Consider the following 13,447-nt stretch of genomic DNA (forward strand, 5'->3'; position numbering starts at 1 on the left):
TGGTTTGTTTTTCTCCTCCAGCATTGGTGATCTACCATGGAATGGCCGAATGTCGGATAGCCACTGCACCTTTAGCCTGAGCCCCAGAGCAAACACCCTTGCAGGAGACCTGAGCCCAACCCCCAGCCTGGAGGCTAGCCAGGAATTTAGGAACAACAGGAAGTGAGAATATTCTACTCATCACCTGAAGCAGAGGGGTCCACCGAGCCCAGACTGGATCAGCCTTACCACTTCATCCTGAATAGTAACATAATCATAAATGCTTGTTGTCACAGGCCACTGAGATGTGGATCAGTTTGTTATGCAGCATTATTGTGGCAACAGCTGACCATTACACTTGGTCCCGAGGAACCTTTAATTTCCTGAATGACTCTGGCTGTTAGGATATGCACGAGACTGAGCTGCAAATGTGGGTTGGTTTGTTATGCAGCATTGTTGTGGCAACAGCTGACCATTACACTTGGCCCACAGGAACCTTTAATTTCCTGAACGACTCTGGCTACTCCCCACTCCTGGCTGTTAGGATATGCACGAGACTGAGCTGCATCTCCGCCCCTCATCCAGGGAGGAACATGCTCCATCTCCTTCGTCACGTCCCTCCACCCCGTGCCTGTCTCGATGCTGGGGGGCCAGGAGGCACCCAGTTGCCGCGATAGAACGAATGAAGAACACAGAGCCACAGACCCAGGTGGGGAAAATCGTTCTGTTTGTTTTAATCAAACCGACTGAAGAAGCCAAGACACAGACAGAAAGAGACTAAGAACAAGACTGGAAATAGTTTAGAAAAGAAATGAAAAGCGATCGCAGAGGCGTCCGTGCCGGGTGGAGTGGCGGGAGCCGGGCCGAGCCTTCACGTCAGCTCCAGGACCACTGTCAGGGCGAGCACCAGGGTGAGCCGGACACCAGCAGGGCCAGAGGCGGAACCTGTGCCGGCGCAGGGAGCAGGTCAGAGCCCGCAGACCCACCGCCGTGCTCTCTGATGGAGCCTGGGGACGCGGAGCTCACAGGGGAGCAGCGTCAGGACTTCAGCCTCAGGAGGCACTGCATCCGAGCCCAGCGCGGCCGCCTGTCCCACCTGAGGTGACCCCTTCATTGCCCTGGGCCTGCTGGGCTGAGGGCAGGCTCCATGTTGGCCATCAGGACCCTCCAGTGGGCACCGGGACTGGGGGCCTCCATTCTGAATTGTGAGATGGGCCCAATGTGGGGACAGGAGGGCTGGTGGCCTGGGAGCAGTTCCTGGGTCCCTTGGGGTGGTGCCCAGATTGGGGGAATCCTGGGAGGGCAGTCTGAAGCGCCCAAGCAGAGCTAGCTGTCCGTGCTCCCAACTACCCTCCGGAGTGGTCCCGGGCCCCAGGCACAGCCCCATTGTCCAGACTGGACATGTGTCCCTGGGATCAGGAAGTTGAGCTAAAAACACTGGAGGTGCTGCCCTGGCCAGTTTGCTCAGCAGTTAGAGTGTCACTGGTGTGACCGAAGGGTCACTGGTTCGATTCCCAGCCCAGGACATGTATCTCCATTGCAGGTATGATCCCTGGCCCTGGTCGGGGTGTGAGCAGGAGGCAAATAATCGATGTGTCTCTCTCATGGTAATGTTTCTCTCTCTCTCTCCCCCTCTTCTCCCTCCCTCCCACTCTCTCTAGAGCAGCGGTTCTCAACCTGTGGGTCGAGACCCTTTTGGGGGTCGAACAAACCTTTCACAGGGGTTGCCTAAGACCATTGGAAAATACATATATAATTACATATTGTTTTTGTGATTAATCACTATGCTTTAATTATGTTCAATTTGTATCAATGAAAATACATCCTGCATATCAGATGTTTACATGACAATTCATAACAGTAGCAACATTACAGTTATGAAGTAGCAACAAAAATAATTTTATGGTTGGGTCACAACATGAGGAACTGTATTAAAGGGTCGCGGCATTAGGAAGGTTGAGAACCACTGCCCTAGAGAGTCAGATGAGGATTTAAAAAAAACTGGAGTCGCTCGCTGTGGATGGTGTTGGGGACACACTAAGTCGCTGGAAATCCCTGCTGCTACTTTGGGGTGCCGAGTCCCCTTTATTGCCTCAGGGCCCACGCCTGACCCACTCCTTAGGGCCCACTCTGTGAACTAGAGGCCCGTCTCCTGCCAAGGCCTGAGGGGGGCGGGGCAGGGGGAGGCAATGGGAGGTTTGGGGACCAGAACTTCCAGCCTTGAAAATCACACTTTCCAGCAAGGAGCTGAATGGAAACTTACCATTGGAGTCCTCCATTCCTCTTGGAATATTTGGGTTTTCTGTGGGAACGAACAGAAAGAGAATCAGAGAGTGGATGGCTTCGGAGCGCAGTAAAGGAGCACCCCTCTGTCCCACACCTGCCGTGCAGTTTCACGTGCTGTCTTGGTGTGGACACGCCCCTGTGGGCTGGAGGTGGCAGCCCCATTGTACAGATGGAGAAACTGAGGGAGGTTATGCCATTTGCCCCAGTTTGCCCAGCTGCTAAGTGGTGGACTTGGGGTTTGAACCCACAGACCTCTGGTTGTAATCCCAGTGCCTCCCTGTGGGGCACCCTCTCAGGCCCTTTCTGTCCCCCGTCCTCAGGCACTGTCAGCCAGAGCCCTGGGTGGGCCTCCCGCTCCCCAGCTGGGCGCAGCGTACCGAACACGATGAGCCGGATGTGCGTGTCGGTGGAGCCCAGCGGGTTCTGGGCTGTGCAGCGGTACATGGAGCCGTTGAGCTCGGCAGGAACCCGCTCCAGCACCAGCTCCCTCCCGTCGAACTCGGTGCTGCCGTCCAGGAGGCGGCTCCCGACCCGCGTCCATGTGAACAGGGGCTCTGGGAAGACCTCGTTCTGTTGGCCAGAGCAGGGGGAAGTCTGGTCACAGGAGGAGCCATTCTGCCAGAGCAGCGAGGGCTCAGAGCCACGGCCCGGCCAGGCCTGGGGACACATGCTAATCAGGCAGGTTAGGAGGGGCTTCCTGCCACACCAGGCAGAAAAGGACTTAGGGGTGGAGAGAAGGTCAAGTCCATGAGGCATGTCTACCCCGGGTTCTAGATGGGTAAGCAAAAACACAGGAACCTCATGTCCTTTCTCATTGAATTGCCAGACAGATTAGCAGACGGAAGCTGGCTGGGCTGGAGGTGGCGGGGAGGGTATCAGACAGATTAGCAGACAGAGGCCCACTGGCTGGGCTGGAGGTGGCGGGGAGGGTCTCAGAGCCCAGTGCCTGACTGGGGCCCCTCCCACCTCCCACACCCTCCCAGGAGCTCTGAGAGAGGCTGACCTGGAATCCATGGACCAGAATCCTCACTGTGTCCCCGACCCGGGCTCTGCTGGGTGTCATCACGATTTTGGGTCCTTTAGGGGCAACTGTAGGGAGAAGAAGACCAGGTCAGAGGTGTGTGTGTGTGTGTGTGTGTGTGTGGAGTCGGGGAGACTGGGCAAGGAAAGCAGGGGCAGGGAAATGGAGGAGAAAGAGCCAGTCCAGTTCTAGTCCAGTTCCAGGATGCTCATCATTCATTCATTCATTCATTCATCCATTCGAGCCTGCCTGCGTTCATTTGCACACATTCCCCAAGCCCCTGCGACGACGAATCAGACCCTGGCTGGGAGCTGGAGATTCAATGGTGCACAGAACACCTTGTCTGCCCCAGTGGACAAGGTGTGGGGGATCCTGGATCTCTGTCCTCCTTGCCCTTCTTCCTTATGCCCTTGTGTCACTTCTCAAAAGCCCCCTTGCACCTCTGAACGTGGGAGACAGATGGCCCAGGGCACCGCTGTCCTGTGGACAGACAACATCAGGATGGACGAGCCACTGGGATCGCTGGGTCCATCCCCTCAGGTTTCAGATGGGGAAACCGAGGCCCATGGGTAACAGAGGGGTCACACAGCCAGCTTTCCACCTTTCCTCACTTTCAGGGCAGGACTCTGCCCCAGAGTCATTCACTCACTCACTCATTCATTCAATCTTTCAACAAGTGATTATCGAGCCAACCCTGTGCCAGGCTGTGGGGCAGGGCTAGGCACAACGGTGATCAAACCAAGTGCCCGCTGACTTGAGCTTATGACTTAGTTGCAAACAAGTACCCAGAGAAGAAACGACCAGGGCATGTGGCGTTATGCACAGAATCCCGCTAGGGGGGGTAGTGGTCAGTATCTCTTCCAAGGAGGTGACATTTCCGCTGGGACGGGAAGATTCCAGGAGGAGGGAACAGCCAGAGGGTGGCACTGAGGCAGAGGGTCAGGGGGTGAGGAGGGTGGGAGCTGGGGACAGATTTGGTAGCTTCCTGGGCCATAGTGTTCTGACCAGAGTGGCAGGCCAGGGCCACTCTCTGTGAACACCTCACCGAGTTATTGGAGAAGAAAGCTCTGTCCCGGGTCCCGGGCTGGCCTGGGACCTCCCCCGCCCCTGCCTGCTCGCCTAGCCTACCCTCTCCTTCCCACTCAGATGCTCCGAGCAGCAGGCCATGTGGGTGGTCTCCCAGGCCCTGCCAACTTCCTTCTCTGAGAAGGAGACCAAAGGACTGTTAATTAAATCACAAGCAAGACATCTGAGGTGCCCCAGGAGGCGGACAAAGCCTCATTGGGAAGAGCTGGGCCTGCTTTGAGGCGGGGAAGGGCAGATAAGGCCTGTGGTTGGTTTCTGAGGCCGCACCCACAGGAGCGAGGGGGGTCCTGGCCCGGGAGGCAGAGAGCAAGTTCTGGTCTATTCTGTGTGCCCCGGCCCAGTCACACCACCTGGCACTCCCCCAGTGCAACTGGGAACGATGATAACGACCAGTGTCCACCCCGCCCTGGATGGTGGGAAAATCAGGAGGCAGAGGTCTGAGGGCCGAGATCTGTCAGGGCACAGAAGCGCGGGCCCTGTGCTCACGCCTTTGCAAGATCTCATTGAACTTCACGACCTTTCGAGATCGCCCCACGGAAACGCAAACTTAGGGGGCTCCAGTCACTTTCCGCCTTCTTTGTTAACTCCCTGTGGGTCGGTCAGCAGGTGGGAAGCGCTGCATGGGGCGGGCAGTGTGGCCCTGAGCTATTCTGTCCACTTTGTCCTGCGGGGGCCGCACTGTCGGGCTGCGGCCAGCAGAGGGCGGGGAAGGGCACCCACGTCCAGGAGAGGCCTGAACCCCTAAAGGTCAGGGCAGACACCTTCCCCCTTCCAGGTCAGACTCCTCAGGGCCCTGTTTCCTAAAGGCCCATCTCCACCCCTCAGGCTTGGACCTGGGCACACAGGCCCCCGAAGAAAGGAACCCCGATCCCCCCGGCCTCTGGTCTGCCATGTCCCTGACCATTACCTGGTAACTGCCCCTGAGCCAATGGACCTTCCATTCCACGCAGAAAACCTCTTCCCCTGAGCCAATGAGTCTTTCATTTCACACAGAAAACCTCAGTCGCCTCCTGTGTCCCCAGCTGTGATGGGAAAACCTCCCCTGACCTTCCTGTGACCCGACTCAGCCACTGTCCCTGGGAAGGCCCGGCCCTGTGTTCACTCGCCCAGCAAACCTCCCTCTGCTTCCCACGGTCCATTTTCAACCTTGAAAACCTTCCATGGGTTTAAAAAGTTTTTATTGATTTTAGAGAGAGAGGAAGAGAGAGGGAGAGAGAGAGAGACATCCATGTGGATTGGTTGCCTCTTGCACGAACCCCAACCGGGGGCTGAAGTGGCAGCCTGGGCACGTGCCCTGACTGGGAATCAAACCAGCGACCTTTTGGTGCAAGGGATGGTGCTCAACCAACTAAGCCACACTGTCCGTCCAGGGCAAAAGCCTTCCATGTTTTCTAACACTGATGCATATTCTCCATCCTGATGGACCAAACTCCAGTGACCTCTCATGTCCTGACCTTACCCAGCGACCTCTGTGGGCGTCCCTGGGATCTCCCATGCTCTCCTATCCAGCTCAGCAAAGCTCCTTACAAACGCAGACTCTGCCCTCCGTGCCTGACCCTGAGTGCGGTTTGCTCCACCGCCTCCCTGTCTCCATGACGACCAGCCGCCCAGGGCCCTACTCCAAGGCTTCCCAACCCCCGCTCTGCAGGGGGCCTGCAGAAGGGCGCCCCACACCTTACCCAGCGTGACCTCTGCCTGCATGGGCATCGACAGCGCGGGGTGCTTGACCTCGCAGCTGAAGAGGGCTTCGTTGTCGATCTGCGGGTTGAGTGTCCAGGTGAGCAGGGCTCGCACCTCCACGGTGCCGTCGCTGCCCGGGGTGTGGCTGTGGCGCAGGAAGTAGACGGGCTCAGAGCTGTGGACCCAGCGGGGGAACTCGCGGCTCACCACCGTCTCGGGGATGTTCTCGGTGGTCGGCTGGAGGAGGATGCTGGGGTCTGGGGTCAGGCCGAGGGAGGGGCGCTCCGTGGAGGGACGCCCACCCCGGTTCTCAGTGTCCATCAGGGACAGTGACCTCTGCACCTTGGTGTCATCCAGGTCTCGGTGCAGGAGGCTGCGGAAGGGCCTGCTGTCCTGGAGGGGGCCAGAGCCCGCCGGCGGCTCTGCCAGCGGCACCGCGTCGATGGCTTCCCCATCTCTTTTGAAATAAACCTGAAATGACAAGGAAGGTACAGGAAAAGGTTTTGTGCGGATGACCTCGACCTCCCACTGGGCTCTCAGAGGGTGTAGCTGCAGGAGGCGGGTCCTTCCGGAGCCTCCTCCTCCTGGTAGCCTTCCAGGTGGACCTCCTGGTTCATGTCCCTCCAGCATCCCAGACAGAGTCGTGTGGTTCAAGAGGATGGGCAGGTCCAGGGGGCAGGGGCTGTGCCCATCTTTACCACCTCCCAGCCACAGTTTCCCTACTTCATGGGGTGTGGGATGACTAGAAGCAGGGAGCGGACAGAAGGGCCCTGGACAGTCAGTCAGCCACCAAGGGGTGGTCTGTGCCCAGCTGGCGAGAGCAAGTGGATGGGAGAGCAGGTGGAGGGTGCGGAGAGGAACGACACGTGGGCAGGATGAGGAAAGGAGCTCTGTGCGTGTGGTCCCTTTGCAGGTTTTGGAGGAGGAGAGAGCAGGTGTGTGGGGGGGAGGGAGCTAGGTGCGGGGGAGGAGGTGAAAGGGACCGGCTCCTTGCTTTCTCTGCTAGGGAGGAATTTAAGTTTTGAGAGGCGGCATTTAATTTAATTTGCTGTCTTTTTATTTCCGTACAGGTGCCCAGGGGCCTGCGGGATTGGGTGTATTTTTAATAAATCAGATAAATAAATAGTGGGAGACAGGGAGTGCAGAGGGACGGAAGCAGCTTTCAGGATGCTGGTGCAGGGGAGGGGGAAAAGGAGGAGGGTGGAAGGAGGGAGGAGGGGAGGGGAGGAGGATGCCTGAGGAGAGGCAGGGGGCGGGGGAGGAAGTGGAGTGTGCAGCGCAGAGAATCTGTCAGAGTTTATAGCTCCAACGAAGAATCTCCTATACACGTAATAGGCTGATTTGGGTTTTTTCTTTCTTTCTTTTTTGTTTTTTTGAAAAGTGCTTCAGAAGCACATTTGTTATTTATATCAAAGAATTCTTTCAAATTCTGACCTTTCAGGCAAATGTAAGATGAGGAATACGTATATATGTGCTTTTTACTATATATATTGGAATGTTTTAGTGCCGTGTCCTTAATGGTAGGAGCAGGCAGGCCAGGGGAGGGGTGTTCCCACAGCTGCAGTGCCATGAGGAAACTTCCTTTCAGCCCCTTGGAAACATGAGTTTTTCTTTGGAGAAAAAGACCAACTTGCTTGATTTCAGGGAGGCCAGACCTCTTTGTGGGACACGCGGGGCCATGTCCTGCTCCCACCAGTGCTGGCTTTGAAGGTGCCTAGTTAGCTGTCCCCTCGGGATACAGGTGTGAGTGGAGAGCAATGGGCCTCACCAAAGGCTCATCTCTGCCCACCTATTTACTGCCTCACCTGTGCCTCTCTGCACCTGCCCACTGCCCTGCCCGGGCCTCTCTGCACCTGCCCACTGCCCCGCCTGGGCCTGCGTGCACCTGCCCGCTGTCTTGGGTCTTTCTGCACCTGTTTATTGCCCTGTCCTGGGCAGCTGGGTGAGGCTGGCCTGAGCCCCCCGGTCACCCCACTGGACGATGCCTGTGAGATAGGCAGGGTCTGGGATGCCGAGCCTCCACCTTGAACTCTCACCCTTCCTACCCACCCCTCACTGATCCTAGTGACGCAAGAAACTCTCAGGGTTGAGCCCTAAAGTCCTCCGCCACGTGCGCACTGGAGGGGCCTTGGGGTGGCGCAGCCCGCAGGTTCTCAGTGTGGCTGTGTGGAACCCAAAGGGCCAGGGCGCTTCAGGGAGTGGTCCAGGCGCGTGCCCCTTCACTGTTAAATGTTTTATACACAGAGCTTCTGTGCATTTCATTCAGACCAAACGGTCCTACTGCTACTTAAAAAGCTGACAAATGTGCACATGGTCCAGCCTCTAAACCTCCTGGCAGGAATGAGCAGCGGAAGGGAGCTCCTCCTGCTCAGGGCCATTCAGCGCATGCGGCAGGCCGGGCTGGAGCCAGCTCTCAGAGGTGGCTCCCCTCCACCCCTGCCCCTGCATCGGCGTGGCAACAGCTCAGGGGCTGGACCGAGCCCTCAGTGCAGTGAGAGTGGCTGCAGGAGGAAGCTGGCCCACACAGGGACTCCCTCTCTTACCTTCCCTCCTTCCTCCCTCCCTCTTTTGTCTTTCCTCCCATCTCTGTCCTCCCTCCTTCTTCCCTCCCTCTGTTCTCCTCCTTCCTCCCTCCACACTGGACCTGCGGCTGGAGGACATGAGCTGGAACCCAGCTCTGACATGACCACCTGCCTACTGCCCCACTCTGAGGGGTGACTCTGAGATGTCCCTTCCCCTCTCTGGGCCTCATGTGCCTGCATCCTGGGGTCCCCTAAAAACTGCTCCCACTGTGTAGTTCGAGGACCCCAGGGTCCAGCAGAAGTGGGGTCCCCAGTGCTGAGAGACCAGGGGCAGGAGAGGGGGTTGGCGGAGTGGACAGGGCCAGACCAAGGCAGATGCGGCAGAGTTAACTTTGCGGCCCTCGCCCTCTCCCCGTCACTATGCAGCTGACCAAGCCAGGGGAGGGTGGTCCCAGGGGCACTCACCATGGGCGCTGGTTTCCCTCCGGACACGATGCAGACCAGCGTGAAGTTCTGGGCCTGGTAGCGGTTGAACGGGGCTGGCGCGTCCGCAGTCACCACTTCGATGGAGGTAGGAGGAGCTGCCAGAAGGGAAGCACAAAAGCAAAAAGGCTCGGTTGGAAGGTTCAGGAAGAATCCACCGCCTACCTAAGAGGGGCCAGGCCCCCTGCTGAGTGCTGGGCAGGGGTGGGGGCACATGTTGCCCCCCCCAGAAGCTGCCACTGTCATCAACCGCAGTGAGAATGTTGTCCCTGCTGGGTCCAGAGAGGCCCTGCCCCACGGCGCTCACAGCCTGGTGGATAAGAGCCTGAGCCACGGGGTCACATCATTCATGTAAATGCACCAGGTGCCGGGAGGCGAACAGAGCGTAAAGCGGCACTGCCCAAGCCCGGGAAGTGACGCTACACTGTGACCTGAGGAAGCAACGTGTGCGGGACAAGCATGACAGGCGGCGGGAACAGCGTGTGCAAAAGCCTGCGGCAGGTTGCGGGGGGAGGGGGGCAGCAGGAGGGATGGGAGGCAGGCCTTGGTGATGGCAGGTCAAGGAGCCAGGGGAATGTGTCAAAACTGGGGGCATGTGCTGGGCACTGGCCAGGGCGGCTGACGGTGGGTCACGCTCCTTGGCTCAGGTTCCCACAGCTGCGGGAGAGCCCGCTGTGGCATTCTCAGGGATTCTGTGAGCCAGTTGTTACGCGGCAGCTCGAAACGGGCCACAGAGGGCGTCTCTACGCCATGCAGATCAGCCACAGCTACAGATCAGGGCTTCTTTGCTAGTGTGTTCCTCCCCCTGCCCCAGCCGCCGGAGAGCGGGCTGGCGAGTGCACCCCTGGGCCGAGCTGTTCTTCTTGGTTCTGAGAGCAGTGGGGAGCCACTGAAGGTTTTCAACAAGAGCAGTGACATGGTCTGAGCTGCATTGTGAAGAGACTGAACTTAGGCCAGAGAGATGGCTATGCCCATGGCGGGCAGTAGGAAGAAGTGGCCGACTCTGACAGGCCCTGGGCTCCAGGACGCTTTGTTCTGGGCGGGCTGGCTGGTTGTGCTTTGTCCTGCCTGCCACCGGCTCTCCTCACCAGCTGCCACTGGCTGCTTTGCCAAAGCCAGGGCTCCAGGCCCCGTGGGGATGGAGACGAGGGCATATGGAGCCATGAGGTACACCTGGGCCCAAGTCCCAGCCAAGTCAGCATCGCCTGCATGTCCTCGGGCAAGTGAGCCTCAGGCCCTCCCGGCGTTGCTCAATGGTTGAGCTTGGACATGAACCTGGAAGTCACAGTTCAATTCCTGGGCAGGGCATATGCCCTCATTGTGGGCTCGATCCCCAGTGTGGGGCATGCAGGAGGCAGCCGATCAATGATTCTCTCTCATCATTGATGTTTCTATCTCCCTCTCCCTCTCCCTTCCTCTCTGAAATCAATAAAAAAAATGTATTAAAAACAAAACAAAAAACAACTGTGTGCCTCAGTTCCCCAGTTTATGAAATGGGACGCATCCTTGGCAGTCATATCTGAAGAACCAGCTAATCAATAAACTAGGGCTTATGTAGCACGTGGTGGGAATTCCCTATCCTGGGATTCCTCCTGTTACCTCCCCAACCCCTTGTAATCAGCCCTAAGGCCACACTCTGAGAACTTCGCTTGGGAAAGCCTGTGGGTTCCGGCTTATCCGGCCTCGGTCCTGAGCTTCGGGGGGAGCTGAGGAAATGAAGAGGCCTTTCCTTCTGGCTGGGGGTTTCCACCCCAGTGAAGTTTAATTAAATTCGACAAACAATTCCCCGACACCTACTAGGTGCGGGGCATGGTGCCAGGTGCTCGCGGTAGGCGCCCAGTGATGAAGCAGACACCGAGAGGAGCTCACCGGCAGGCGGGGGCGACAGCCGCCTGGCAACTCTATTTTAAGGTCTAGGGAAAGGGAGCCAGGTAGGAGCCATTCATTCATTCGGGCAGCCGCCGCATGCTGTCAGCGGGGGAAGCGGAGAAACGGGAGACAATGGGAGAACAATAGGCGGAGAATTGTAATTAAGTGTAAGATGGGACGAAACAGATGGTAAGTGGGGTAGGAACTCCGAGGGGGAAGAACGCATCCGAACACTTCAATTACCCAGGAGTCGCAGATTCCACAATCTAATGTTTCTAGAACTACCCTGAAAACCTGGATCCGACAGCAAGCGCCCGCAGCGAGCGGCTCAGGCTGATGAGCCAGGAAGCCCTTCGGAGCCCTTGCCTGTGTTCATTCATTTAATCCTCACCATTACTCTAGGTCACAGCGGTTCTCAACCTGTGGGTCGCGACCCCTTTGGCGGTGGAACGACCCTTTCACAGGGGTCGCCTAAGACCATACTACATATCAGATATTTACATGACGATTCATAACAGTAGCAACATGACAGTGATGAAGTAGCAACGAAAATAATTTTATGGTTGGGTCACAACATGAGGAACGGTATTTAAAGGGCCAGAAGGTTGAGAACCACTGCCTAGGAGGTGAGGTTATGTATTCCCATTTACAGATGAGAAAACGAAAGAGCTGAAGCAACCTGCCTGGGTTCAGGGAGTCAGGATTTGAACCCAGCTCCAGAGCCTAAACTCGGATGCGAAGCTGTGCTACCAGACCTTCAGGAAGAAGGCAGGAGCCCAGACCCACTGGCACCCGAGCCCCAAGTAAACCTGTTCGCCGCTGGGAACACGCATTCCCCGGGCACATCTCCGCCCCTGTGGACGCCTTAAAGCCAGCTCCCTTGAGAACTGCTCCTGAGGGTGGCTCTGCTTAACTCGTTTGCCCCAGAGATGAAGGGACCACGCCAAGTAGTCTGGCATAGAGCTCTGGCACCGCTCCTGATGGCACATGTGAGGTGTAAGTACACCCCCCAAGATTCTTTGAGGCTCAGAGCTAGGCAGCGGGCACCTTCAAAATCACCCATTCGTTTTTCCTCACTTTCATGGAGCAAACAGGAAGCAGGTGCATAGAACCTTCCTTGTAGGATGGCTTTGAGGAGTACCTGAGATGATGCCGACAAGACGCCTGGCACACAGGAAGCCCGCCAGGCAGGTCAGCAATGTTAACTCATATTATCTGTAATACAGGGAGGTCGTCTGGGGCAACGGTTAAGAGTGTGAGCTCTAAACTCACTACCCAGGGTTCAGAGACCAGGGTACCACTCCCTGGCTGCGTGACCCTGGGCATGCTACCTAACCTCTCTGAACCTCGACTTCCTTACCCGCAGAATGAAATCATAGAGCACCTGCGAGGATTCAGTGACGAAGTGCCTGAAAGCGTTTTCACAGTACACTCAACCCATGGCAGCTGCGTTTATTCACAATATTATTTATGAACAGGCTTTCTCAGAGGCTCCTTGCTACCGGCTGGGAGAACAAACCTGGTCTCCCACTTTGGGGCACCCACAGTTCAATGAGGAGACCGGAGAATGCCCCGGCCTGGCCCTGTTCAATACAGTCATCACCCACCCCGTGTGGCTCCTGAGCACTCAGATGTGGCTTTTTCAAGTTCATATGAGCTGTAAGGGCAAAACACGCACGGAATTTTGAAGACAGTTTTAAAAAGAATGCTAAATACGTTATGAATATTTTATATTGGGTACCTGTTGAAATAACATCTGGGCTATGTTGAACTTGGTAAACAGATTACTAAAAATAATTTCACCTTTACAGCTTTTCTCAGTGCGGTTATTGGAAAGCTTACAACCACAGATGTGGCTGGCACGGTATTTCTAGTGCACAGCGCTGGGTCAGACCTTCCATTTACAGGTCAGCAAACTGAGGTCAGAGAGAGGGAGAGATCTGCCTGTGGTCACACTGTAAGTCGATGGCAAAGCCTGGACTGGCCCCCTGGTGTTACCAATGCAGGCCAGGGTTCTTTGCCCAGCACTGGTGTGTCCCCCTCCCCCAACACACACACACACACACACACACACACACACAACCACACACACACTCACTTGCGGTTCAATTGCACACACATCCCCATTCTGGAGATCTGCACCCAAGTCACGCACGCCACCCACACAGACCCTGATTGGGAGCCGTGTTCCCGTCCCTCGTTATATTTCTGAGCAGGTGTTAGCAATATGTACAGTTAATCAAGCTCATAAGACAATAACAGATTTCAGTTGTATGGACGATGACACAGCAGGGCTGCTAATATCAGCATGGACAGCCTGGGCTCCCCACACTCTGCCCGTCAATGTAGTCCTCAGGCACTGTGTCCTAGAAACATGTCGCTCAGCATCTCACCTGGCAGGGCTCTGAGGACCGGCAGTCAGGGGGCTGCTGACACCTAGGGCCCCCCGACTGCTGATGGATGCTCCCCCATGTCACTATCAGCCTCTCCCCTCCCTCCTTTCTTCCCCTTCCTTTGATTA

At 56.7% G+C, this 13,447-nt stretch overlaps 1 protein-coding gene across 1 annotated transcript in view; it reads right to left on the minus strand.

The window, feature by feature from the left end:
- Nucleotides 1-689: 689 nt before the first annotated feature.
- The window catches only part of IGSF21 (immunoglobin superfamily member 21), a 119,733-nt gene continuing 106,975 nt past the window's right edge, over nucleotides 690-13,447 (minus strand). The window contains exons 5-10 of the mRNA XM_006766771.2: nucleotides 9,040-9,155; nucleotides 6,052-6,523; nucleotides 3,269-3,354; nucleotides 2,643-2,835; nucleotides 2,243-2,281; nucleotides 690-924 (exon numbers count right to left, since the gene is read on the minus strand). Of these exons, the coding sequence (XP_006766834.1) occupies nucleotides 851-924; nucleotides 2,243-2,281; nucleotides 2,643-2,835; nucleotides 3,269-3,354; nucleotides 6,052-6,523; nucleotides 9,040-9,155 (980 nt within the window). The 3' untranslated portion in view covers nucleotides 690-850. The remainder of the gene's footprint in view (nucleotides 925-2,242; nucleotides 2,282-2,642; nucleotides 2,836-3,268; nucleotides 3,355-6,051; nucleotides 6,524-9,039; nucleotides 9,156-13,447) is intronic.

The sequence above is a fragment of the Myotis davidii genome, unplaced genomic scaffold, assembly GCF_000327345.1.
Source record: "Myotis davidii unplaced genomic scaffold, ASM32734v1 scaffold299, whole genome shotgun sequence".
Classification (NCBI taxonomy): Eukaryota; Metazoa; Chordata; class Mammalia; order Chiroptera; family Vespertilionidae; genus Myotis; species Myotis davidii.